The 26,821-nt window shown below is 34.5% G+C and overlaps 3 protein-coding genes across 6 annotated transcripts; 2 read left to right on the plus strand and 1 right to left on the minus strand.

Moving 5' to 3' along the window:
- The first annotated feature begins 678 nt into the window (after positions 1-678).
- LOC119613778 (neurexin-4-like) lies at positions 679-24,701 on the plus strand. Of its 3 annotated transcripts, none has more exons than XM_037969819.1 (4): positions 679-1,233; positions 8,452-8,568; positions 23,863-24,059; positions 24,451-24,641. In XM_037969819.1, the coding sequence occupies exons 1-4, from the start codon at positions 1,170-1,172 to the stop codon at positions 24,496-24,498; spliced, it is 426 nt and encodes a 141-aa protein (XP_037825747.1). In that variant the 5' UTR covers positions 679-1,169; the 3' UTR covers positions 24,499-24,641. The 3 variants fall into 3 exon arrangements, with proteins under 3 accessions (XP_037825747.1, XP_037825746.1, XP_037825748.1); XM_037969818.1 differs by lacking the exon at positions 24,451-24,641 and adding an exon at positions 24,299-24,373; XM_037969820.1 differs by lacking the exon at positions 23,863-24,059 and having other exon boundaries at positions 24,451-24,701.
- On the plus strand, positions 9,201-10,303 carry LOC119613777 (L-aminoadipate-semialdehyde dehydrogenase-phosphopantetheinyl transferase). Its single transcript, XM_037969817.1, has one exon. The coding sequence runs from the start codon at positions 9,403-9,405 to the stop codon at positions 10,282-10,284; it is 882 nt and encodes a 293-aa protein (XP_037825745.1). The 5' UTR covers positions 9,201-9,402; the 3' UTR covers positions 10,285-10,303.
- LOC119613776 lies at positions 17,470-23,022 on the minus strand. 2 transcript variants are annotated; one of them, XM_037969816.1, is made up of 3 exons: positions 21,037-23,022; positions 20,706-20,920; positions 17,470-17,532 (listed from the first exon to the last, which is right to left on the minus strand). In XM_037969816.1, exon 1 carries the CDS (start codon positions 22,562-22,564, stop codon positions 21,140-21,142), a length of 1,425 nt encoding a protein of 474 aa, XP_037825744.1. In that variant the 5' UTR covers positions 22,565-23,022; the 3' UTR covers positions 17,470-17,532; positions 20,706-20,920; positions 21,037-21,139. The 2 variants fall into 2 exon arrangements, with proteins under 2 accessions (XP_037825744.1, XP_037825743.1); XM_037969815.1 differs by having other exon boundaries at positions 20,985-23,022.
- Positions 24,702-26,821: the final 2,120 nt, after the last annotated feature.

The following is a 26,821-nucleotide window of genomic DNA, read 5'->3' on the forward strand; positions in this document are numbered from 1 at the left end:
ACCGAATTTACGTTTTTACCCTTTTTTAACCCCCAAAAAATTCGAATTTCCAAAAATCCCGTCTTATTGGATACATTTGGTGGAAGACTAACATCCTGCCCAAATTTCAGCTCTTTAGCTTCAACCGTTTAGGCTCTACGATGATGAATCAGCCAGTCAGTCAGTAACGTTAGAATTTTATATACAATCGAACGTTGAGCAAAGTTCTACACCGGCCAAATTTCAATGAGCGGCTTATTATTAGATAAAAGAAAACTTGCTTAAATGAAAACAAATTAATTTTATATTGTAAAATTCCATAAATTTAGCGTAAGTGTTCTGTAAATTGGAAAAAATATGGCGAAATTTTCAAGCCGTATTAAGCTGAAAAATTTTCGGCGGCGGTGGCTTTGACATTTTGTTCGGCGGCTAGACTTAGTCGGCTTAAGCCGAATCGGCGCAAGTCTCTGGCGTTTGTTTATTTTTATTTCGCAGAAAAAAAGAATAACATAGAGTTGTAAAAAGTGGTATTAGGTAATGAGTTGTAAATATATGGTAGTTTATGAGCAATTTTACAGCAACTAACTTTTGTATATAACAAACACTGCCAGCAACATTTAAATATTATAAAACATTGACATTTCTTTTGTCCTCTCTTAAAACTTTTTCTTGAGAAAGAAAATTGACAAAACCAATTTGAACGCTTTGCGAAGTAGACGTGTGTGTTGTGTGTAGTGAGAAGAAAATATTTAATATTTCACATTAATATTTTTCTCTATATAATTTTAATTAATATTGTGTAAACTAAAATATAAAAATTAAAGAAAAAGTGTGTTTTCCCTAAAACAATTAGATAATAGACCACACAAATTTGCATTGTTTATTTCATAACAATCTTTAAGCAGAAAAAAGTGGGTGCTCCGCTGGACAACTACAAGAAAAAAAGTACACAACTAATAAATTTTCATTGTGTTTGCAGTTGTTCTAAAAGAAAACAGCATATTGTTAACAAAAAAATATTTGATTGTTATTTATAGCTTTAAAAGCCAATAAAATTAAACAAATGTATTTTTATATATAAAAAAACAAATTGTGTTAAAATACAATATAATAAGTACCCCATACAAATAGTTTTCTTTTTCTGGTGAAAAAAAAAGAAACCAATAAGAAACAAGTTGCTTGCCAGCAATATGTGGCATAATTTAGTAGCCGTGCTGCTGCTAGCAATTATTCTAACAACAAATGTAAATGCTGGTAAGTAGTAAAAGGGTTCTTTACAATTAAATTTAATTAATAAACCAGGCTTAAATTAATTTTTTTGGGCGTGTTCGAAGTATGAGTCTTTCTTTCATTCAACAATGTGAATGAAGAGTTGTCAAAGTATATTTGTTGTTTCTTTAATAATTTAAGAGTAGCTTCGTCATTTATTGAAAGAGTATGGGAATAGTAAAAGAGTAGTGTTGAAAAGAGAGGTTTATAAAAGAAAACACCTGCTCTTTTGTAACGTGATCTGTTTGTTTACTTTTTAAAATTTTTGTTTTGGTTTTTTAATCACATTTGTTTACTGATTTCATTTGGATCACAAAGATTGTTGTCAATAATTACCTAGGGTTTTATAGGACACCAAGTTGAAGAGTAGGAATATCAATAGATGAAAGTATTATGCATTTATCTAAATGAAATATCCGTTTCAAAAGTGCAGTTCCTCAACGTAATCCTTAAAATATTTCCAGAAAACTCTTCCTAAGTTAACAATTTCAACCAGAAATCTTTTATGATAACGCCAAAAACTAATATAATTACAGTCTATTGTCATAGACACTAAATATAATTGTAGAACTAATAAAAATGTTTAAATTCTTTCGATATTAGTAAAATTTGTTGAATACAAAAAACAACTTAGTTATTCTTTCAATATCTCTCTCAACATCTCTCTCTCTCCTCTTATTATTAATTAAAGTTATAAAATAGCTTAACAAAATAAAATAACAAAAACAACGCCTCAAATTTTCTATGGTTTGTCAACGGCAAATAAACAAAAACATTTTTGTTATTTAATTAATAAAACGTTTGTCTTTATTTGTAAATAAATTAAACGTCATAATCTGGAATAAAGTGACTCATGCTGGAAAAAGCAAACAATTTAATTTATTTGCACATACATGTACTTTAAACAATTTATAAATATTTATTTTATTTTTAAAGAAATATTGACTTTGAATCCTTTTAAAATAAATATTTCAGCGCATGTCTATGAAAATTTTTGGCAAATTATATTATATATAAAAACACGTGCTTTTCTTATGTGATTTTTTTTTTAGAAAATCAATGTAGTATAATAAAAATCTTTACAATATTTCACGAGATTTAAAATGTGTTTTTAAAACCATTAAAAAGTATTGCATAAAGTATTAATTTCCTAAGACCTAATCCTGAGAAAATAGGGGATGTATATTTTCTAAACTCTTTCTGAAGAATAAATCCCCTTGGCGTTCAAAATGGACCAAATTGCTAAAAAAAAAAAAAATTAGAACACAACTTTGGTCAGTCATTTACAGACCAGAAATAGTTTCAAATATTCTATATTAATTTTTTGCAAAAAAATATTTTGATTTTAAAGAAAGTAGTGAACCTCATCAAGTCATTTACAGACCAGAAATAGTTTCAAATATTCTATATTAATTTTTTGCAAAAAAATATTTTCTATGTTCTAGTTCAGTTCTAGTTCAGTTCTAGTTCAGTTCTAGTTCAGTTCTAGTTCAGTTCTAGTTCAGTTCTAGTTCAGTTCTAGTTCAGTTCTAGTTCAGTTCTAGTTCAGTTCTAGTTCAGTTCTAGTTCAGTTCTAGTTCAGTTCTAGTTCAGTTCTAGTTCAGTTCTAGTTCAGTTCTAGTTCAGTTCTAGTTCAGTTCTAGTTCAGTTCTAGTTCAGTTCTAGTTCAGTTCTAGTTCAGTTCTAGTTCAGTTCTAGTTCAGTTCTAGTTCTGTTCTAGTTCAGTTCAGTTCTAGTTCAGTTCTAGTTCAGTTCTAGTTCAGTTCTAGTTCAGTTCTAGTTCAGTTCTAGTTCAGTTCTAGTTCAGTTCTAGTTCAGTTCTAGTTCAGTTCTAGTTCAGTTCTAGTTCAGTTCTAGTTCAGTTCTAGTTCAGTTCTAGTTCAGTTCTAGTTCAGTTCTAGTTCAGTTCTAGTTCAGTTCTAGTTCAGTTCTAGTTCAGTTCTAGTTCTGTTCTAGTTCTGTTCTAGTTCAGTTCTAGTTCAGTTCTAGTTCAGTTCTAGTTCAGTTCTAGTTCAGTTCTAGTTCTGTTCTAGTTCTGTTCTAGTTCTAGTTCAGTTCTAGTTCAGTTCTAGTTCAGTTCTAGTTCAGTTCTAGTTCAGTTCTAGTTCAGTTCTAGTTCAGTTCTAGTTCAGTTCTAGTTCAGTTCTAGTTCAGTTCTAGTTCAGTTCTAGTTCAGTTCTAGTTCAGTTCTAGTTCTGTTCTAGTTCAGTTCTAGTTCAGTTCTAGTTCAGTTCTAGTTCAGTTCTAGTTCAGTTCTAGTTCAGTTCTAGTTCAGTTCTAGTTCGTTCTAGTTCAGTTCTAGTTCAGTTCTAGTTCAGTTCTAGTTCAGTTCTAGTTCAGTTCTAGTTCAGTTCTAGTTCAGTTCTAGTTCTGTTCTAGTTCAGTTCTAGTTCAGTTCTAGTTCAGTTCTAGTTCAGTTCTAGTTCAGTTCTAGTTCTAGTTCTAGTTCAGTTCTAGTTTCAGTTCTAGTTCAGTTTCTAGTTCAGTTCTAGTTTCAGTTCTAGTTCGTTCTAGTTCAGTTCTAGTTCAGTTCTAGTTCAGGTTCTAGTTCAGTTCTAGTTCAGTTTCTAGTTCAGTTCTAGTTCAGTTCTAGTTCAGTTCTAGTTCAGTTCTAGTTCAGGTTCTAGTTCAGTTTCTAGTTCAGTTCTAGTTCAGTTCTAGTTCAGTTCTAGTTCATTCTAGTTCAGTTCTAGTTCAGTTCTAGTTCAGTTCTAGTTTCAGTTCTAGTTCAGTTCTAGTTGCAGTTCTAGTTCAGTTCTAGTTCAGTTTCTAGTTCAGTTCTAGTTCAGTTTCAGTTACAAGTTCTAGTTCAGGTTCTAGTTCAGTTCTAGTTCAGTTCTAGTTAGCTTCTAGTTCAGTTCTAGTTCTAGTTCTTAGTTCAGTTCTAGTTCAGTTCTAGTTCAGCTTCTTAGTTCTGTTAGTTCTAGTTCAGTTCTAGTTCAGTTCTAGTTCAGTTCGAGTTCAGTTCTAGTTCAGTTCTATTCAGTTCTAGTTTCAGTTCTAGTTCAGTTCTAGTTCAGTTCTAGTTCAGTTCTAGTTCAGTTCTAGTTCAGTTCTAGTTCAGTTCTAGTTCAGTTCTAGTTCAGTTCTAGTTCAGTTCTAGTTCAGTTTAGTTCAGTTCTAGTTCAGTTCTAGTTCAGTTCTAGTTCAGTTCTAGTTCAGTTCTAGTTCAGTTCTAGTTCAGTTCTAGTTCAGTTCTAGTTCAGTTCTAGTTCAGTTCTAGTTCAGTTCTAGTTCAGTTCTAGTTCAGTTCTAGTTCTGTTCTAGTTCAGTTCTAGTTCAGTTCTAGTTCAGTTCTAGTTCAGTTCTAGTTCAGTTCTAGTTCAGTTCTAGTTCTGTTCTAGTTCAGTTCTAGTTCAGTTCTAGTTCAGTTCTAGTTCAGTTCTAGTTCAGTTCTAGTTCAGTTCTAGTTCAGTTCTAGTTCAGTTCTAGTTCAGTTCTAGTTCAGTTCTAGTTCAGTTCTAGTTCAGTTCTAGTTCAGTTCTAGTTCAGTTCTATTCTAGTTCAGTTCTAGTTCAGTTCTAGTTCAGTTCTAGTTCAGTTCTAGTTCAGTTCTAGTTCAGTTCTAGTTCAGTTCTAGTTCAGTTCTAGTTCAGTTTCTAGTTCAGTTCTAGTTCAGTTCTAGTTCAGTTCTAGTTCAGTTCTAGTTCAGTTCTAGTTCAGTTCTAGTTCAGTTCTAGTTCAGTTCTAGTTCAGTTCTAGTTCAGTTCTAGTTCAGTTCTAGTTCAGTTCTAGTCAGTTCTAGTTCAGTTCTAGTTCAGTTCTAGTTCAGTTTCTAGTTCAGTTCTAGTTCAGTTCTAGTTCAGTTCTAGTTCAGTTCTAGTTCAGTTCTAGTTCAGTTCTAGTTCAGTTCTAGTTCAGTTCTAGTTCAGTTCTAGTTCAGTTCTAGTTCAGTTCTAGTTCAGTTCTAGTTCAGTTCTAGTTCAGTTCTAGTCTAGTTCAGTTCTAGTTCAGTTCTAGTTCAGTTCTAGTTCAGTTCTAGTTCAGTTCTAGTTCAGTTCTAGTTCAGTCTAGTTCAGTTCTAGTTCAGTTCTAGTTCAGTTCTAGTTCAGTTCTAGTTCAGTTCTAGTTCAGTTCTAGTTCAGTTCTAGTTCAGTTCTAGTTCAGTTCTAGTTCAGTTCTAGTTCTAGTTCAGTTCTAGTTCAGTTCTAGTTCAGTTTCTAGTTCAGTTCCAATTTCAAGTTCGAATTTGTTAGCATACTGGGATTATACTTTATTGCTTGGAATCAACACCGACATTGTAGCATTATAAAGCGAACATATTGTTATTATTTAAACCTTTGCAGATCCAATTAAACTAACACTATTCTTCCCAAAATTACCTACATATTTTAATATTTTGAAAAATTAGCAACTTGGGTATTAATCTTACAAGGATATAAAACAAACCCCAAGCAAATCTAAAACAAACATATTTAACAACCCTTCATTTAAATATATTTAACTAGACAGACAGATTTGTAACCGTCAACTCGTCATCTAGACATAAAGCTTTGCCATACAATGCCCATACTTCAACTAGCAAAAGGTGATGTTGTTGGATTTACCAAATAAACAAAGAAAAAAGTAAATAAAAACCACCCTCTACTATACATACACAAGAACACAACAACATCCTTATGTAAGTACTTACAAATGTATGTTTTATATCCTGTATAACCCCTGGTTTACAAACATACGAATTGGCACTACAAGTGCAAGAATTTGTTTTAAACATGCACAATTTTATGCAATCATTTGTAAAGCTTAGACGTTTTTCAATTCGTTTGGGTAATAGTGGTTGAAATTTTCATAATTTTGTATTTACATTTTTAAGTAATTATTTCTTATTTGAATTTTACTAGAGCAAAAGTTCAAATTATTAAGGAAGTTTACATATTTGTCCTAAATCTTTTAAAATGACTAAAATTTTATTGTAAAAGTCACGAATATTTATTTAATGTTTTATATATTTTATATTTTGACACTAAAACTCACGCATTGCTGTTTTAACATGCTCTATTTAAGTATGAATACTATTATGATTTTAACTTCGTTGGTCTATAATTTTTAAAACATTGAAATGTTCTTTTTTGTATGTAGTAAAGAATCAATAGTTTTGAGTATGGTTTAAATAACTTTGGGAAATTGTTGTTACAAGTTATAATTTTTCAAAACTTTTTATATCGATTCCTATTCTTTGTACATAGTATGAATTTCTAGAAAAAAAAAAATGTTATTGTTCCATTTAAATGTTTATGCAAAAAGTAAAAAAATAAAAAATATTTAATTTATGTGCAATATCATGCACAATTCAAAAGTTATCAACAAACATATCAATTATAACTTTCAACGCAATGTGTTTCAACAGTGAGCGATAATTTTTAACGTACAGCAAAATATTATTTTCACATACGTACATATTTTGTATTTAAATAAGTAGAGCATTATTTATTTAAAAAAGCAAACTGTTTTATAAAGCGTAATTATTTAGGGGAATATTTTTATTATATTTGTATTATAAATTATGAAAAGTGTACGTTTACTTTTTTAAGGTACTGTACCCGCAAAACTTCCTTTATTTCCTTACTCACACCCACCGTTTTTGTGTTTTTTTTTTAACAATTTAAATCATGTCGTGCCAGCAAGACAACAACAAAATTCATATAAACAAAAATAAGTAAGAATGTATATTCGGACAGAGCCGCTGTATGACACCCTACACTATATTCAAAATTTATATTATTTATTGTAATAAAGAATGAAATGTGATTTTCATAATCCGTTATTTAGGGATTGATTTTGCTAGTTCAGTTCTAGTACAGTTTTAGTTCAGTTCTAGTTCAGTTTTAGTTCAGTTTTAGTTCAGTTTTAGTTCAGTTTTAGTTCAGTTTTAGTTCAGTTTTAGTTCAGTTTTAGTTCAGTTTTAATTCAGTTTTAGTTCAGTTTTAGTTCAGTTTTAGTTCAGTTTTAGTTCAGTTCTAGTTCAGTTCTAGTTCATTTCTAGTTTAGTTCTAGTTCATTTCTAGTTCAGTTCTAGTTCAGTTCTAGTTCAGTTCTAGTTCAGTTCTAGTTCAGTTCTAGTTCAGTTCTAGTTCAGTTCTAATTCAGTTCTAGTTCAGTTCTAGTTCAGTTCTAGTTCAGTTCTAGTTCGGTTCTAGTTCGGTTCTAGTTCAGTTCTAGTTCAGTTCTAGTTCAGTTCTAGTTCTAGTTCAGTTCTAGTTCAGTTCTAGTTCAGTTCTAGTTCAGTTCTAGTTCAGTTCTAGTTCAGTTCTAGTTCAGTTCTAGTTCAGTTCTAGTTCAGTTCTAGTTCAGTTCTAGTTCAGTTCTAGTTCAGTTCTAGTTCTAGTTCAGTTCTAGTTCAGTTCTAGTTCTAGTTCAGTTCTAGTTCAGTTCTAGTTCAGTTCTAGTTCAGTTCTAGTTCAGTTCTAGTTCAGTTCTAGTTCAGTTCTAGTTCAGTTCTAGTTCAGTTCTAGTTCAGTTCTAGTTCAGTTCTAGTTCAGTTCTAGTTCAGTTCTAGTTCAGTTCTAGTTCAGTTCTAGTTCAGTTCTAGTTCAGTTCTAGTTCAGTTCTAGTTCAGTTCTAGTTCAGTTCTAGTTCAGTTCTAGTTCAGTTCTAGTTCAGTTCTAGTTCAGTTCTAGTTCAGTTCTAGTTCAGTTCTAGTTCAGTTCTAGTTCAGTTCTAGTTCAGTTCTAGTTCAGTTCTAGTTCAGTTCTAGTTCAGTTCTAGTTCAGTTCTAGTTCAGTTCTAGTTCAGTTCTAGTTCAGTTCTAGTTCAGTTCTAGTTCAGTTCTAGTTCAGTTCTAGTTCAGTTCTAGTTCAGTTCTAATTTAATAATAATTTGAGTTACAATTTTGAACATAAAAAATTTTTGAAAGGAATATAAAAAAGTTCATGATTGAATAACTAAACACTGTATTAATATAATATGTATGCCGAACTAAGTATAACAAATATTTAACACTTAAAATGATAAGAGTGTACTCACTCATATTCTAAAAAAATTTAATTAATAAATAAATACAAAATATGGAAATTTGCCAAATAAAATATGTACGTACAACAAAAAAATATTTAACATAATACTACACACATATGTTTGAAACAAATGTTTTCGATTTAATAACAAACCATCAATAAAATACACTTCACTTCAATATGTTATTTATATTTTATTGAAATTATCATTCTTTTCTGTTTTTGTTTTTCTTCCATCTAATTTTAGATTCCTACAGCGATTACTTTTCGGATTATGAATGCAACACACCGTTAATGGAGAGAGCCGTGCTAACGGCTACCTCTGCACTCAATGATCGTGGTCCCGAAAAAGCTCGTTTAAATGGTGAGTAAATAAATAAATTATTTCGTTTTTTGTTTTTGTTTTATTAATTTATAATTTTTCAGTTGTTTTTAGTTTAATTTTTTTCAATTTTAGTTTTTTTGTCGTAATTAGTTAAATGATGCTTATTAGTGAAAGTTTTGAGAAAAAAATGTTTATTCTAGATTTTTTGTTATTTTCTAAGTTTAATTTTGTATTTCTGGCTAGTAGTCATTTTTTAGAAATTATGATTTTTTATTAAACATTTTTTTATAATTTTACAAATCCTTCACCAAAGCTATCAATAAACTTGGTAACGAACATCTCAAATTGTATCCAAAAATATTTATTTATCCTAATTGACAAATTTTACTTTTTCTTACACAAATGGTCTTTCCACAATAATTTATCTCTTTTTTATAAAATATTATTCAGAAACACGATAGAGTAACAATTTTCAAAATTTTTTATAAAAATGTTTACTTTTCAAAACATTTTTCTGAGTCTTTTATAAAAAATTTGAATTTTTATCTGCTACTATAACTCTATAATATTTAGACACTTTTACGGTATAATTTCTTTTTATATGTATTTTAAATGTTGGCACCACTGCTTTTAGTTAATTTTCATCTCTTTGTTTATATTTGCCATTGCATTTCTCTCCCTTTTGCTCTTTACTTAATTTTGACAGTTGTTCTTATTAGAAAACTACACATTCCTTAGTAAACACTAGTGAATTTAATTAAATTCATTTTATAAATTATAACTATTTAATTTAAAAAACTACTACACACCAACATCATCAACAGTTTTGATGATTTTAAAACCATAAACTGCCAGAATAAAAAAAATAAAGTAATGACAAATAAATTAGCAACAACAAGATGGGCATTTGACCTAAGCACTTGGTCGTCACCCACATTAAATCAGCTAACACAAGCTGTAGCCGCCATACAGCCGGAGGAAAGGACTAGATTAATGAAATTCTATTTTATTAATGATTTTCTATCATCATTAGTGGGACGTTTACTTATGCGTAAGTACGTCAGTGAAATGTGCAATTTGCCCTATGAAGACATTAAATTTGCCAGAGATTTAAGAGGAAAACCTTATCTACTGCCCAATGAAGGGACAAAAGCTACACCTGCTCTTAGTTTTAATGTCTCACATCAAGGCAATTATGTGATATTAGCCGGTGTTATAAATACGAACCAAACAGATTTCAATGACTTTGGCATTGGTTGTGATGTCATGAAAATGGAATATTCCGGAGGCAAAGATTTAAAAGAATTCTTTCGTATTATGCATAGAAAATTTGCCAATAGCGAATGGAATTATATTTGCCAGCCACATTTCAATCAACAGCAACAACTAAAAGCTTTTATGCGTCACTGGTGTTTAAAGGAATCTTATGTCAAAGAGCTGGGTGTGGGTATAACAGTGGATTTACAAAAAATTGCATTTACTGTGGACTCTAATAAGGAACTTAACTTGGAAACACAACCCTTATGTGGCACTACCTTAAAATGTAATGATTTACCCATGACTCAATGGTATTTTGAGGAACATTTGCTGCATCCTAAATATTGTGCTGCTATAGCTTTTCGTAATTTTAAACCTGAAAAAACTGATAAATTTCAATTACTCACTATAAATGAACTCTTGCATACATCAGTCCAACAAAATGACCAAGAAATTATAGATTATTGTCGCACAGCCTTAAGTAAACCTAATAAATAATATTGTCTTAATTATAAAAGTCCTATTAAGGTGTGTCTTTGTTAAATTTAAGTTTATAGTTTGTTAAATATTTAAGTTAGACATGTAACAGACATATTTATTGTTATTTTTTCTTAAATTTATTGTAAAGTAAAGTTTTATCAATTTTTATGTTAAATCAATTTAAGCAGAACAACTTTTGGGGGGAATTGGTTCTTTGTCCTGTTGCTATAGTTATAGAATTGTTATTATTTCTATTAAGAACATAAATTAGGACAAATATGTTGAAATTATGTACATAAATGCATAATGTTAAGGTAAATTATTTTCTTGCACAAAAATGGTTGACATTTATTACTTTTGAATAAATTTAAAAAAATTACCTTATAAACGTTATTTAAACGGTTTTTATAATGACAAGATTTAGTTATTAAAAGAAATGAAACAGCTGTCGCATAGTTTAAGAAGTTTGATAGCTTCTTGCTCGAGTCACTGCAAATGAATGTTTTAGAGGAACTTTTAAACACATCGAAAGGAAATTAATTCATTTCGCATTTATTTTGATATAAATCATATAATTTCCAATTTGCTTTCGAAACGAGTTTCTGTTTCTTAAAAAACAGAAAACTATTTTATTCTACTTTCCCACACTTTAAAACAAATGAATTGTAAACAATATGCCCTATTAATAATTTCAAATTCACAAATTTCATGTTTATTTTTTATTTAAAAACCATGGATTTTTTAATTCTTTATGAAGTTCTGATGAATAGCTTTATTTTCTTATAATTTTGCGTGATAAACGTATTTGTATTGAAAGGAAAAAGGATATAAATGTCAAAACTAAGCAAATTTTCATTTTATAAACATATCATGCTGCTAACTAAAATAAGTTTTGACATGAGTACAAAGAAAAAACATAAATAGTTGTTAATAAGCAAAAAAGCTTCTTTAAGTTATAATACGTTTGGTATTATGAACACCTTTAGTTTATTTTTTACAGACTTCTTTGTCAACATCGTTTTCATGCTCCATTTGTTTGCTAAATTCAAACAGAATTTAAATAGAATGAAATATTTTGTTATTTTAGAATAATAAAATTGTGGGAATTTTTCATTATTGATTGATCGTTATTTATAGAATTAAGTTGAACTAGAACTGAACTAGAACTAAACTAGAACTGAACTAGAACTAAACTAGAACTAAACTAGAACTGAACTAGAACTGAACTAGAACTGAACTAGAACTGAACTAGAACTGAACTAGAACTGAACTAGAACTGAACTAGAACTGAACTAGAACTGAACTAGAACTGAACTAGAACTGAACTAGAACTGAACTAGAACTGAACTAGAACTGACTAGAACTGAACTAGAACTGAACTAGAACTGAACTAGAACTGAACTAGAACTGAACTAGAACTAGAACTGAACTAGAACTGAACTAGAACTGACTAGAACTGAACTAGAACTGAACTAGAACTGAACTAGAACTGAACTAGAACTGAACTAGAACTGAACTAGAACTGAACATAACTGAACTAGAACTGAACTAGAACTGAACTAGAACTGAACTAGAACTGAACTAGAACTGAACTGAGAACTGAACTAGAACTGAACTAGAACTGAACTAGAACTGAACTAGAACTGAACTAGAACTGAACTAGAACTGACTAGAGACTGAACTAGAACTGAACTAGAACTGAACTAGAACTGAACTAGAACTGAACTAGAACTGACTAGAACTGAACTAGAACTGAACTAGAACTGAACTAGAACTGAACTAGAACTGAACTAGAACTGAACTAGAACTGAACTAGAACTGAACTAGAACTGAAACTAGAACTGAACTAGAACTGAACTAGAACTGAACTAGAACTGAACGAGAACTGAACTAAATAGAACTGAACTAGAACTGAACTAGAACTGAACTAGAACTGAACTAGAACTGAACTAGAACTGAACTAGAACTGAACTAGAACTGAACTAGAACTGAACTAGAACTGAACTAAAACTGACTAGAACTGAACTAGAACTGAACTAGAACTGAACTAAACTGAACTAGAACTGACTAGAACTGAACTAGAACTGAACTAGAACTGAACTAGAACTGAACTAGAACTGAACTAGAACTGAACTAGAACTGAACTAGACTGAACTAGAACTGAACTAGAACTGAACTAGAACTGAACTAGACTGAACTAGAACTGAACTAGAACTGAACTAGAACTGAACTAGAACTGAACTAGAACTGAACTAAGAACTGAACTAGAACTGAACTAGAACTGAACTGAACTGAACTAGACTGACAGAACTAACTAGAACTGAACTAGAACTGAACTAGAACTGAACTAGACTGAACTATAAACTGAACTAAACTGAACTAGAACTGAACTAGAACTGAACTAGAACTGAACTAGAACTGAACTAGAACTGAACTAGAACTGAACTAGAACTGAACTAGAACTGAACTAGAACTGAAAAACTAGAACTGAACTAGAACTGAACTAGAACTGAACTAGAACTGAACTAGAACTGAACTAGAACTGAACTAGAACTGAACTAGAACTGAACTAGAACTGAACTAGAACTGAACTAGAACTGAACTAGAACTGAACTAGAACTGAACTAGAACTGAACTAGAACTGAACTAGAACTGAACTAGAACTGAACTAGAGAACTGAACTAGACTGAACTAGAACTGAACTAGAACTGAACTAGAACTGAACTAGAACTGAACTAGAACTGAACTAGAACTGAACTAGAACTGAACTAGAACTGAACTAGAACTGAACTAGAACTGAACTAGAACTGAACTAGAACTGAACTAGAACTGAACTAGAACTGAACTAGAACTGAACTAGAACTGAACTAGAACTGAACTAGAACTGAACTAGAACTGAACTAGAACTGAACTAGAACTGAACTAGAACTGAACTAGAACTGAACTAGAACTGAACTAGAACTGAACTAGAACTGAACTAGAAACTGACTAGGAACTGAACTAAGAACTGAACTAGAACTGAACTAGAACTGAACTAGGAACTGAACAGAACTGAAACTAGAACTGAACTAGAACTGAACTAGAACTGAACTAGACACTGAACTAGAACTGAACTTGAAGCTGAACTAGGAACGTGAACTAGAACTGAACTAGAACTGAACTAGAACTGAACTAGAACGAACTAGAACTGAATAGAACTGAACTAGAACTGAACTAGAACTGAACTAGAACTGAACTAGAACTGAACTAGAACTGAACTAGACTGAACTAGACTGAACTAGAACTGAACTAGAACTGAACTGGAACTGAACTGGAACTGAACTAGAACTGAACTAGAACTGAACTAGAACTGAACTAGAACTGAACTAGAACTGAACTAGAACTGAACTAGAACTGAACTAGAACTGAACTAGAACTGAACTAGAACTGAACTAGAACTGAACTAGAACTGAACTAGAACTGAACTAGAACTGAACTAGAACTGAACTAGAACTGAACTAGAACTGAACTAGAACTGAACTAGAACTGAACTAGAACTGAACTAGAACTGAACTAGAACTGAACTAGAACTGAACTAGAACTGAACTAGAACTGAACTAGAACTGAACTAGAACTGAACTAGAACTGAACTAGAACTGAACTAGAACTGAACTAGAACTGAACTAGAACTGAACTAGAACTGAACTAGAACTGAACTAGAACTGAACTAGAACTGAACTAGACTGAACTAGAACTGAACTAGAACTGAACTAGAACTGACTAGAACTGAACTAGAACTGAACTAGAACTGAACTAGAACTGAACTAGAACTGATAGAAACTAGAACTGAACTAGAACTGAACTAGAACTGCACTAGAACTGCACTAGAACTTAAATAGAACTAGAAATAAAAACTAATACTGATAAGCGCAGTTTATTGCCAAATCAAACCACAAGTTTGAAAACTTATTGCAAATTTTTAAATTTCTTATCTTAAAGTACATACTTATTATTATTTTACTATGTATTTTAAAAGTATTGGAAAAACCCTACAGTTATATAATTATGCTAAAGGTATAATATCCGTATTGCAGTAAATTTTTAACATAACAATATTTACAGCAATTAGGAACACAATTATATTTTTCAATGCATTTTTTTTTTTCTTCTAAAAAAAACTCCATTTTTTTCTACCAGAAAATTTAGTATGTGGCCACTTTGATTTCACACCCCTTGTTGTTGAGGTTTCGAAACTAAACTGCTATTTACTCATATTTCAGTAAAAGCATTAGAGTGTGTTCAGTATTAAATTTGCGCAGCACCCCATTTAGCGCTAACAAAGTAAAGTAAATTCACTTTTACACATTTCTTTTATGGAATTATTGTTCGAACATTTTTCCTCCAACACTTTGAAAGCAAGCTTCAATGTTCTCGTAATGCAATTTCAATTGTTTTTATCGTTTTGTTTTATTTAATTGTGCACTGCACTATTATGGTTTAAAGTACCTAAAAGTAGTTTCCAACTGATTGTTTATTATTATCGTTGTTGTTGTTGTTTGTACTCCTAATTTTTATTTGATTTCATTTCTTTAACAAATAATTTTCATGTGCAGATGTTTAACAAGGGGGTTGGTTAGTTGGTTGATGTTTAAATACATAGTTTGATTAGTTCGTTGCCTCTTAAGTGGGTTGTTAAGTTTACTCAGTGAATGTTAAAGGGATTTTTTAGAATTATTTTCGGGGCTAGGAAATTTTGGAAGTGTTTTTAAAACAAAGAGCGACTACTAAAAAACTTCTTAAAGCTATGTAATTTTTTAGTTCATGGAAATATCTTGGGCAAATAGGTCAATCTACATCTTTACTTTGATTTATAGTTTCAAGCAAGAGTTAGATCAATAATTCAGACTATAATTAGTTCTATAGTCCAGACTATATTTTTGAACATTATCCAGACTCTTTGTTCTAGTTCAGTTCTAGTTCAATTCTAGTTCAGTTCTGGTTCAGTTCTGGTTCTGTTCTAGTTCAGTTCTAGTTCAGTTGTAGTTCAGTTGTAGTTCAGTTCTGGTTCAGTTCTGGTTCTGTTGTAGTTCAGTTCTAGTTCAGTTGTAGTTCAGTTCTAGCTCAGTTCTAGTTCAGTTCTAGTTCAGTTCTAGTTCAGTTCTAGTTCAGTTCTAGTTCAGTTCTAGTTCAGTTCTAGTTCAGTTCTAGTTCAGTTCTAGTTCAGTTCTAGTTCAGTTCTAGTTCAGTTCTAGTTCAGTTCTAGTTCAGTTCTAGTTCAGTTCTAGTTCAGTTCTAGTTCAGTTCTAGTTCAGTTCTAGTTCAGTTCTAGTTCAGTTCTAGTTCAGTTCTAGTTCAGTTCAGTTCTAGTTCAGTTCTAGTTCAGTTCTAGTTCAGTTCTAGTTCAGTTCTAGTTCAGTTCTAGTTCAGTTCTAGTTCAGTTCTAGTTCAGTTCTAGTTCAGTTCTAGTTCAGTTCTAGTTCAGTTCTAGTTCAGTTCTAGTTCAGTTCTAGTTCAGTTCTAGTTCAGTTCTAGTTCAGTTCTAGTTCAGTTCTAGTTCAGTTCTAGTTCAGTTCGAGTTCAGTTCTAGTTCAGTTCTAGTTCAGTTCTAGTTCAGTTCTAGTTCAGTTCTAGTTCAGTTCTAGTTCAGTTCTAGTTCAGTTCTAGTTCAGTTCTAGTTCAGTTCTAGTTCAGTTCTAGTTCAGTTCTAGTTCAGTTCTAGTTCAGTTCTAGTTCAGTTCTAGTTCAGTTCTAGTTCAGTTCTAGTTCAGTTCTAGTTCAGTTCTAGTTCAGTTCTAGTTCAGTTCCAGTTCAGTTCTAGTTCAGTTCTAGTTCAGTTCTAGTTCAGTTCTAGTTCAGTTCTAGTTCAGTTCTAGTTCAGTTCTAGTTCAGTTCTAGTTCAGTTCTAGTTCAGTTCTAGTTCAGTTCTAGTTCAGTTCTAGTTCAGTTCTAGTTCAGTTCTAGTTCAGTTCTAGTTCAGTTCTAGTTCAGTTCTAGTTCAGTTCTAGTTCAGTTCTAGTTCAGTTCTAGTTCAGTTCTAGTTCAGTTCTAGTTCAGTTCTAGTTCAGTTCTAGTTCAGTTCTAGTCAGTTCTAGTTCAGTTCTAGTTCAGTTCTAGTTCAGTTCTAGTTCAGTTCTAGTTCAGTCGTAGTTCAGTCCTAGTTCAGTTCTAGTTCAGTTCTAGTTCAGTTCTAGTTCAGTTCTCGTTCAGTTCTAGTTCAGTTCTAGTTCAGTTCTAGTTCAGTTCTAGTTTAGTTCTAGTTCATTTTTAGTTTGGTCGATAGTCCAGACTATAGTTTGATGTAAAGTCGTAGCTATAATTTGATCTATAGTGAAACTACTCTAGAAATCTTATAAGCAGAGATATGAGGTACTCTTGGGAATCCTTTGAGGTCATTTAAATCCATTTAATATTATCTACAGAAATATTTTTGATTTGATGTCTCGGCTGTTTCCTAATGCATATTATTGTAAATTTATTCTAATTTCAAAAAACACCATTTATTTCTAAATTCATTGTTGCTTTAATTGATTTTCTGTCTTAATTTTTTACTTGCAAATATGTTTAAATTTTCCCCATAGCAATTAAAACCAAAACATTCAACATTTACCTTGACCCACTCTCATTCTCTCTCTCTATTGCATTCTAACTTTAAATTGCATAATAAATTTGTACACATGACAACCATGTACTTTTTTGAAAACACATTTTTGCCCTTTTTTTGAAATACTTTATGGTAACAATTTCAAATTTATAAACATTTAATTTTTCATAACAAAATTGTTTCTTGTTTTGAATGACTTTACAGAAAAGTCACGTTTATCTTATAAAATTAGCTAAAAGTGTTGAATTTAGTTTATTGTTTTGTTATTTTTTTTTTTTTGTCTTGTCTAGTTAGGGGTCGTTAAATTTAAAAATTTGTCTTGCTTTATCCTGTAGCCTTTTGTGGTCCTTTCTCCTTTGTTTACTAACTGCCATGGCATGTGACTTGGTTGGCGTGTGTAGTGACCATTAAGTCACATGCATAAATTTTTTTGAGCGTAACAAATTAATGTTTTGTTTTTAAGATTTAAACGACATGAATTGTCATCTTTATGGGCAGGGCATTATAATTGATGGAAATAGAAAAAGATAGATTGTTTTAAAAAGGAAAGACAAAAATTATAATGATTTTTAGTTTCAATTTAAAGCATAGATTGAGATCTAGGTTAGGTTAGGTAGGCAGGTCGTCCTCGCGATGTCATCACTGGGGACACACTTGGGTCCAGAATTTTGATCCCTTTGTGATACCTGAAACGAGAGAGAACGGTCGGCGTATTAGTACACTTCAACCTAATCACTCTGGTTTCCACCGAACCAGTTTGTCGCACGAATATAGGAATCTATCTTTCGGATATCAACCTCCGATAGATCCGCTAAGTCATGCAGAAAATAGCTACCTAGCAGACCCACTCTGTGATCAGCTAGGGCAGGACAATGACAGAGGAAGTGAGTTATACTCTCTTCTTCCTCTTCATCCTGGCAGCTCCTGCAGAAGTCGTTACTGGGTAAGTTCAGTCTTCTTGCATGGAGTCCGAAAGGCCAGTGGCCAGTTACCACTGCCGTTAAGTTCCGTAGATTAACTCTCGGAATGTAGAAAAGGGCTTGGGATCTTTGTGGGTCGTAAGATGGCCACATGATCCTTGCCTGTCTACAGGTGGCTTCAGTCGACCATCTGCATTGCGCAAGCTCATATAGTTTTTCACGTATCGAGCGTTTGCAGGTTGAAAGCGGTATACCGACAAAAGGGTCGGTATGCTCTCCTGCAAGCGAGGAGCCTAACTTGGCAAGAGAGTCCGCGATGGTATTACCAGGAATTTGCTGATGTCCTGGAATCCAATACAGTCCTATTGTGGAATGTTTCGCCATCTCGTTAAGGGATGCCCGGCATTCTAGGACTAAGTTTGACGTCGTGTAGACACCACTTAGAACCTTAAGGGCTGCCTGGCTGTCGGTATAAATTCGAATATTAACACCGTATATTCGATAAAACCTGAGCCAGTTTGCAGCCCGTTTAATGGCTGATAGTTCAGCCTGAAGGACGCTACATTGGTCAGGAAGCTTGAATGATACTTCCGTTCCCGAATGTGCTATGTAAAAGCCACCGCCTACACCATGGTTTGATTTTGAGCCATCAGTGAAAACCTTATACGATCCATCATGGAGGATTGTTTCCATCACATTTGGGTCGTCTCGGATGTTCACCGAAAAGCTTCTATCAAAAGACGGTTTGGCGATGCAATAGTCGATATTGCCAGGAATTTCTCCTAGACAATTGAGGATGGTGGAGTGACCTGACTGAATCATATGCCACATACCAATTGTATTGAGTCTAATAGCCGCGTTGAGGGCAACCTCTTGGGCCATTAGATCAATAGGTAGCCATCCCATCATGACAAAGAGAGCCTTTGATGGGGTGGTGCGGAGAGCCCCCGTTATCAACAGAGCTGATGTGCGAAGGATTCCCTCAAAACGTTTGCGGTGTGAGTCCTTTTGTACAGACTTCCACCATACAAGTGCACCGTACAATAGTATGGGCTTGACTACCATGTCGAAGAGCCATTTGGTATTCTTGGGGTTTATGCCCCATGATTTGCCAATTGCTCTTTTACACGAGTATAAGGCCGCAGCCGCTTTTGATACTCTAGATTGAGTGTTCAAATGCCATGATAGTTTTGAATCTAGGATTACTCCCAGATATTTAGCACTATCCGATAACTTCAATTCTATCCCATTCAGTCGTGGGAGAGTGAAGGTGGGTATCTTGTACTTCTTAGTGAAGAGAACAAGTTCCGTTTTCGATGGATTAACACCAAGGCCACTGACGTTGCTCCATGTACTGAGTGTCCTGAGTGCAATCTCCATCCTTTGCGATAAAGTATCCAGATATTTGCCAGATACTACTACAGACACATCGTCTGCATATGCTATTACCTTAAATCCCATAGATCTAAGATCCATAAGAAGTGGGTTCAACGCTAGGTTCCACAGAAGTGGAGATAGAACTCCACCTTGTGGGGTACCGCGATTTGCCACTTTTGTGACATTTGCTGCTCCCATTTCGGAGATAATGATTCGCTGAGTCAGTAATCTCTTGATGAAAGCTGTTATTGGTTGGTTTATACCCAGACCAGTTAGGGCCGTTGTTATCGACCCAGGGTGAACATTGTTGAAAGCCCCCTCGATGTCCAAGAAGGCAACCAGTGTATATTCCCCTTGCGCTATTGTCTTTTCAATGTGACAAACTAGCGAATGTAATGCAGTCTCAACAGATTTTCCCTTCATGTAGGCATGTTGAGATGCTGATAAATGGTCAGGTTTGATATGTATTCTGAGATGCAGATCAATTATCCTTTCCAAAGTTTTGAGAAGAAAGGAGGATAGACTAATTGGTCTAAAATCCTTTGGCTTCGTGTGAGAGGTCTTTCCTCCTTTCGGAATGAAGACCACTGTGCACTTGGTCCAGGGTTCGGGTATATAAGACCATTTTAAACAGGCATCATATATCCGCGTTAGCCAAGGCATAAGATGGACAGCATTGTATTGCAAATCCGCAGGTATTATACCGTCAGGACCCGGTGATTTGTAGGGGTCGAAGCTGTTTATCGCCCAGTTGATTTTATCTTCATTTATGGATATTCTTGTATCAGCTGGGAGATCTGTAAACTGCATGTCAGTCCCGTTTTCCGGAGATTGACAGCCTGGAAAGTGAGTGGCCATTAAAACTTCTAAGGTTTCTTGGCTACTGGTCGTCCAACTGCCACAAGGTTTCTGAATGAAACTTGGGACAGGAGGAGTAGATGATAAGATTTTGCGCAGACGACTGGTCTCAGAAGAACCTTCCACGCCGCTACAGAAGGTTTTCCAAGATTTGCGCTTTGCATTTCTTACCAGGTTCTTGAAACGATTAACCGAGGTCTTATAAGAAATCCAGTTTCCTGTTTTCTTTGCCTCGTTAAACAGTCTGCGCGTCTCTTTTCGAGATTTCGCAATGTCCGCAGACCACCATGGGGGCCTGCATCTGCCTTTGTGCATATTCTGTTTACAAGACAGTGAAGTCGCGTGTTTGAAAGCTTGATTTATGGTTTCAACCGCGTTTTCTATGTCCGATCGGTTTTCGATGATCGGTACATCCTGGAGTGAACGTGAGATTAGCCCCATTTGCATTTCCCAATCTGTTCGTCTCCTGTTTATAAAGGGCTTTGGGGCCACTTTGTCAACTACGATTTCAAAATCGATGTACTGATGGTCAGAGAAAGAGCAGTCACTTGAGACTCTCCATCCCCTTATCCTATCATGATGCATAGAACTAACCAGCGTAATGTCAAGAACTTCCCTTCTGTTTGAAACAATAAAGGTCGGTTCGGATCCTGTATTTAAAATATCAAGATTATTGCTTAGAATGAAGTTAAAGATTGACTCACCTCTAGCGTTTATGTCCGAGCTTCCCCAGACAGTGTGATGGGCATTGGCATCAGCCCCCATGATGATCGGCATGCTTTTCGAGTTTGCCATCTCTATGGATCTGCAGACCAGGTTGTTCGGTGGCTGGTCGCTGTGGTCGTGAGCCATGTACGCCGAGATAACCAATATAGCACCTACACTGGTCTCCCATATGGCTGCTACGGTGTCTTCATCACTGAAATCAGAAAGAATGAAGATGTTAAGACTGCTTTTGGCTACTATACAGGATCGAATCTTACCAGATCCTTTTGCGTACAATAGCTTAAAGCTTTTCATGCCTAGTCCACTCACCCTTTCTTGGTGAATCCAGGGTTCCTGGACTAGGGCGAGCTCCTCCCCACTTACACCCATTCGGAGGAGCAGTGCAGCCGAGGCTGCTTTGGAGTGGTGGAGATTAATTTGGGTTACTCTCACCATCTCCTTTTTTGTCTTTACGCAACACTGTGACGTTGGCGTCCTCCTTGTCAGAGGCAAGGAGATCGTCCTCGTCAACTGACTCTTCCCCCTCCTTAACCAACTTAGAAGTTGATTGACTCAGCGAAAGGTCAGTCTCGTCGCAAGACATATCCGCAGCGGATTGGTCAGGATCGGGATCATCCTGTTCCAATAGTCCCTTGTCATCGCCTCGGTAGACACGGAGGAAGATCGACTCGAAGCCGTAGTAGACCTTCCCTTGTTTCTCGCGAAGCGGCGCCAAAGACTCCTGGTTCAGGATCACAACAATCCTTCTGGAGCTTCCTACGGGTTGAGAAACCCTGACGACCTTCCAATCTTGAGTTGGAAGATCCGGATTGCCAACCTGTAGAAGCTCCAGTATCGCTGCCTTTTTATGTGGTTCCGCAGGAATTATGGCGGTGGATCTAGGCCTTCGTGGGATCTCGTCCACAGAGACCACTTCCAGCTTAGCACCTTCCCACGGATCCTTTATCAGCGACACAGCCTGCTTCAGGAGCAAAGCTGAGCGCTCGTTGGAACAGGCCATTAGCTTCACTCTGTTGTGAAACCAACCGCCGTCCTCACACTGTGGGGGGGGACCAGGGTTCTGTTTAAGAACTTCCCAGAACACCCCCATCAGCTTTTTTCGCACTATGTCCCATCTGGATGGAGACATAGCGCCATCTATGTCACCCCTGTCGATGACAGCACGCGTGAATTGGTTCTCAACCACTTCACCGGAGGTCCTGTCATGCGGCTTGGGGGGCAACGGTTTCGGACGTTTTGTCCCGGGCTGCTGGCCCTGAAGATTAGTCTCCTCCTCAGAACGTTGCCGTTTAGGCGCGTCCTTAGACGTGAGGGGGGGACTCTTCTCCAGAACGGCCAATTTTCCCTTAGCCCATTCTAGAGAGGACTTGTCCTCTTTACTTAGTGACTCAACTGGCTTGCCAGCTAAGCGCGCTAGAATTTTGGCGGCGGAGCGCCGTTGTAGGAAGGCCCTTCTTGCTGGTGTTACGTGCCTGGGGGTCTTACTATTCGCCGTGTTGGCATTGGGAGATGCCGTTTGAGAACCCGAAATCTTGTTCGCAGTTCCCTCGTGCATAACCGGCACTGGGGTTGCTACCTTGGTTTTGGTGGCCTTAGTAGTCCCCGAAACAGGGGGTTTTATCGGCATTTTGCCAATACGGACCTGAGCTGCCTTTGAGGTACTTGGGGTGACGTCCAGAGGTGCCTCGCTGCTTATTTTGCTGCATCCAGCTGGACTAACCTGGGTGGCAGTAGCACTCGACTCTCCACAGCCTGTCGCCTTCGCCGTGGGGGTAGGGTCTCCGGAGATTATTAGGCCCCTTACCGGATACGCGGGGCACGGTTTCTTGTCGGACATTGGACATTAAAAACGGTGTGCATTTTATACTTGCTGCCAAGTATATGATTCTGCATATGATGTGCTTGCAGACCACCAAGCCGCCCAATGTGGGAACAGACGCTGGTGGATTTAGACGGACCGTCGTGGAGTTTAGGGATCTAAAGATCCCGAACGGACTGTACTGTCAAAAGATACACATCCGAAGGATGAGTAGAGATCTTTTGACAAGTACTTGGACTGGTAGCCGCCCCATCGGGGAGAAACAGACGCTGCCAGTCGTGGGAAGGGTAGTTCTTAGTATGTGCTCGTCATGAGCCCCTCTGGCATGGGTAGCCCTACCAGCACGGCCTGCATGGGTCATCACACATAAGCCTTCGCATCGCGTCAAGATGACTACCCGTCGCGAAGGGAGATCTAAGGAATGATATGAAAATATTAACAACATTTTAGATTAGGTTCGTCAGTCTGTGGATAATAGTTTTATACAGAATCTGGAATATAGTCTATAGTCTAGACTATGATTTCAACTATAGCCCAGACTATAGTTTGATCTTTAGTTCAGACTATAGTTTGATCTATAGTCCAGGCTGTAGTTTGATCCTTTATCCAGGCTATAGTTTCATATTGGCAGACTATAGTTTGATCTATAGATTAGATCTACAGATCAGACTATAGTTTGATTTATAGACAAGACTACAGGTTGTTTGATCTATAGACCAGACTATATTTTCATCTATGTACCAGATTATAGTTTGTTCTCTAAACCAGATTATAGCTTGATATATAGTCTGATCTATAGTCCAGACTATAAACCAGATTATATCTTAATGAATATATCAGACTATAGTTTGATCTATAGACCAGATCAGATTATTTTTTGATCTATAGGCAACAGTATACTTTGATCAATAGATCAGATTACAGTTTAACTGTAGCTAGATAGTTTGATCAATAGATTAGATAATTTTGATCTGTAGTTTGATCTATAGATTAGAAATTAGTTTAATCTATATATTAGACTATAGTTTTGATCTATAGACCTATATATATAGTTTATTTTTTATCCCAGATCTTTGTGTGAAAAAAAAGATATAAACATTTTAGAAGTTTCACTGCCAGAATCAAAATTGGAAGCTCCCAGTACTTTAATATTGATTAAGAGCTCTAGTTATAAGTCCTTGAAGATTTAAAGGTCTCTTTAACCCAATTCAGTTCTCGATTTACCAACTTTGTCTAAATTATGTTTTATTTCTAATTTTTATTTAAATTATTATTTATTTTTTTATTTTAAAAATTTTTAATTTCTTTCTAAAAAGCTGGTACATCGTGGTCTGCTAAACATTCGGATTTTGATCAACGTTTAATAATCGATTTGGGTAGTGTTAAAAATGTAACACATATTGCTCTGCAGGGAAGACCACATAGTAATGAGTTTGTTACAGAATATGCCATAAGTTATGGTATAACAGATTTAGAATTTGCCGATTATAAAGAACCGGGTGGCAATATAAAGGTAAGAAACAGGGAGAGCCCCTTAAATAAATAACAAGGAAATTTTAATTATATTATTAAAACAAAAAAAGGTGAAGGATTCCCCAATAAATTATTTATAATTTATAAAACGCACTAATGTGTAAATAATTTTGCAATTTTATTTTATTTATTTCAAAGCACTTTTTAATTAATTAATTTTTTTATTTAATTAGTTTTGCCTTTTATTTAAAGTAATTTATTTTCTTTTTTTTATTATAGTACAAATTTATTTCTTTAACATTTCAAAGTATATCATCTCTCTTTATTGTCATTCATTAACTAATTAACTTAATTAACCTCTTACACCTCTTAACCTTCTTTGCTATCATTCCAATTAACTTAATAAATAATGAATAAAACAAAAATCAAAGGTAATTCGGCATGGACACCTGTTGAAAATACTTACAATCACTTTTTAACCATTGATTTGGGTTATAAAAGCACTACCCGTAAAATTGCCACTATGGGACGTCCACTAACCAATGAATATGTTACCGAATATATTGTACAATATTCTGATGATGGTGAATATTGGCGTTCCTATGTTAATCCATCTAGTGAGCCACAGGTAATTAATATATAATTTATTGTTAATGATGTTTATTTTGTCCACGTTTTCTTTATTGGAAATTGTATTTGTCCTTTAAATTGATGTGTTTGGAAAAAATTTTGGACAGATATTTCACTTCTTGTGAGTTTAATCATTAGTTCTAAATAAAGTCTGATCTATAGATCATATTAAAGTTTGATATATGGATCAGACCTTTACATAGTTTGATCTACAGCCAAAACTGTAATTTGAGATATTGTTCCGACTAGAGTTTGATATACAGTCAATTAATCTTTAATTTAGATTTTGGTCTATACACCAAGCATTAGCTTGATCTATAGTCTAGACTATATAGTGATCAGACTATGGATCAGACTATACATAGTTTGATCTACAGCCAAAACTGTAATTTGAGATATTGTTCCGACTAGAGTTTGATATACAGTCAATTAATCTTTAATTTAGATTTTGGTCTATACACCAAGCATTAGCTTGATCTATAGTCTAGACTATATAGTGACCTATATTCCATGGAAAATTCTGAAATTTCAGTACTTTTTAATATCGAATAATACTGCGGTACCCCCACGTCATTTTCTCTAGTTTTCCTAGTACACATACTAATCAATGGACCAGTGTATAGTCCACTTTATAGTATAGTCTATAATCTATAGTATAATCTATAATCTAGTCTAGACTGTATTCTAGTCTATAATCTAGTCTAGAATGTATTCTAGTCTATAATCTTGTCTAGACTGTATTCTAGTCTATGGTAGACTATAGACTAGACTATAGACTAGACTATATAGTCTAGTCTATAGTCTAGTCTATAGTCTAGTCTATAGTCTAGTCTATAGTCTAGTCTATAGTCTAGTCTATAGTCTAGTCTATAGTCTAGTCTATAGTCTAGTCTATAGTCTATAGTCTAGTATAGTCTAGTCTATAGTCTAGTCTATAGTCTAGTCTATAGTCTAGTCTATAGTCTAGTCTATAGTCTAGTCTATAGTCTAGTCTATAGTCTAGTCTATAGTCTAGTCTATAGTCTAGTCTAGTCTAGTCTATAGTCTAGTCTATAGTCTAGTCTATAGTCTAGTCTATAGTCTAGTCTATAGTCTAGTCTATAGTCTAGTCTATGTCTAGTCTATAGTCTAGTCTATAGTCTAGTATAGTCTAGTCTATAGTCTAGTCTATAGTCTAGTCTATAGTCTAGTCTATAGTCTAGTCTATAGTCTAGTCTATAGTCTAGTCTATAGTCTAGTCTATAGTCTAGTCTATAGTCTAGTCTATAGTCTAGTCTATAGTCTAGTCTATAGTCTAGTCTATAGTCTAGTCTATAGTCTAGTCTATAGTCTAGTCTATAGTCTAGTCTATAGTCTAGTCTATAGTCTAGTCTATAGTCTAGTCTATAGTCTAGTCTATAGTCTAGTCTATAGTCTAGTCTATAGTCTAGTCTATAGTCTAGTCTATAGTCTAGTCTATAGTCTAGTCTATAGTCTAGTCTATAGTCTAGTCTATAGTCTAGTCTATAGTCTAGTCTATAGTCTAGTCTATAGTCTAGTCTATAGTCTAGTCTATAGTCTAGTCTATAGTCTAGTCTATAGTCTAGTCTATAGTCTAGTCTATAGTCTAGTCTATAGTCTAGTCTATAGTCTAGTCTATAGTCTAGTCTATAGTCTAGTCTATAGTCTAGTCTATAGTCTAGTCTATAGTCTAGTCTATAGTCTAGTCTATAGTCTAGTCTATAGTCTAGTCTATAGTCTAGTCTATAGTCTAGTCTATAGTCTAGTCTATAGTCTAGTCTATAGTCTAGTCTATAGTCTAGTCTATAGTCTAGTCTATAGTCTAGTCTATAGTCTAGTCTATAGTCTAGTCTATAGTCTAGTCTATAGTCTAGTCTATAGTCTAGTCTATAGTCTAGTCTATAGTCTAGTCTATAGTCTAGTCTATAGTCTAGTCTATAGTCTAGTCTATAGTCTAGTCTATAGTCTAGTCTATAGTCTAGTCTATAGTCTAGTCTATAGTCTAGTCTATAGTCTAGTCTATAGTCTAGTCTATAGTCTAGTCTATAGTCTAGTCTATAGTCTAGTCTATAGTCTAGTCTATAGTCTAGTCTATAGTCTAGTCTATAGTATAGTCATAGTGTATCTATAGTCTAGTCTATAGTCTAGTCTATAGTCTAGTCTATAGTCTAG

This window comes from Lucilia sericata, unplaced genomic scaffold (genome assembly GCF_015586225.1).
Source record: "Lucilia sericata isolate MDLA Ls3-8-SP2 unplaced genomic scaffold, ASM1558622v1 Contig002302F_arrow, whole genome shotgun sequence".
NCBI lineage: Eukaryota > Metazoa > Arthropoda > Insecta > Diptera > Calliphoridae > Lucilia > Lucilia sericata.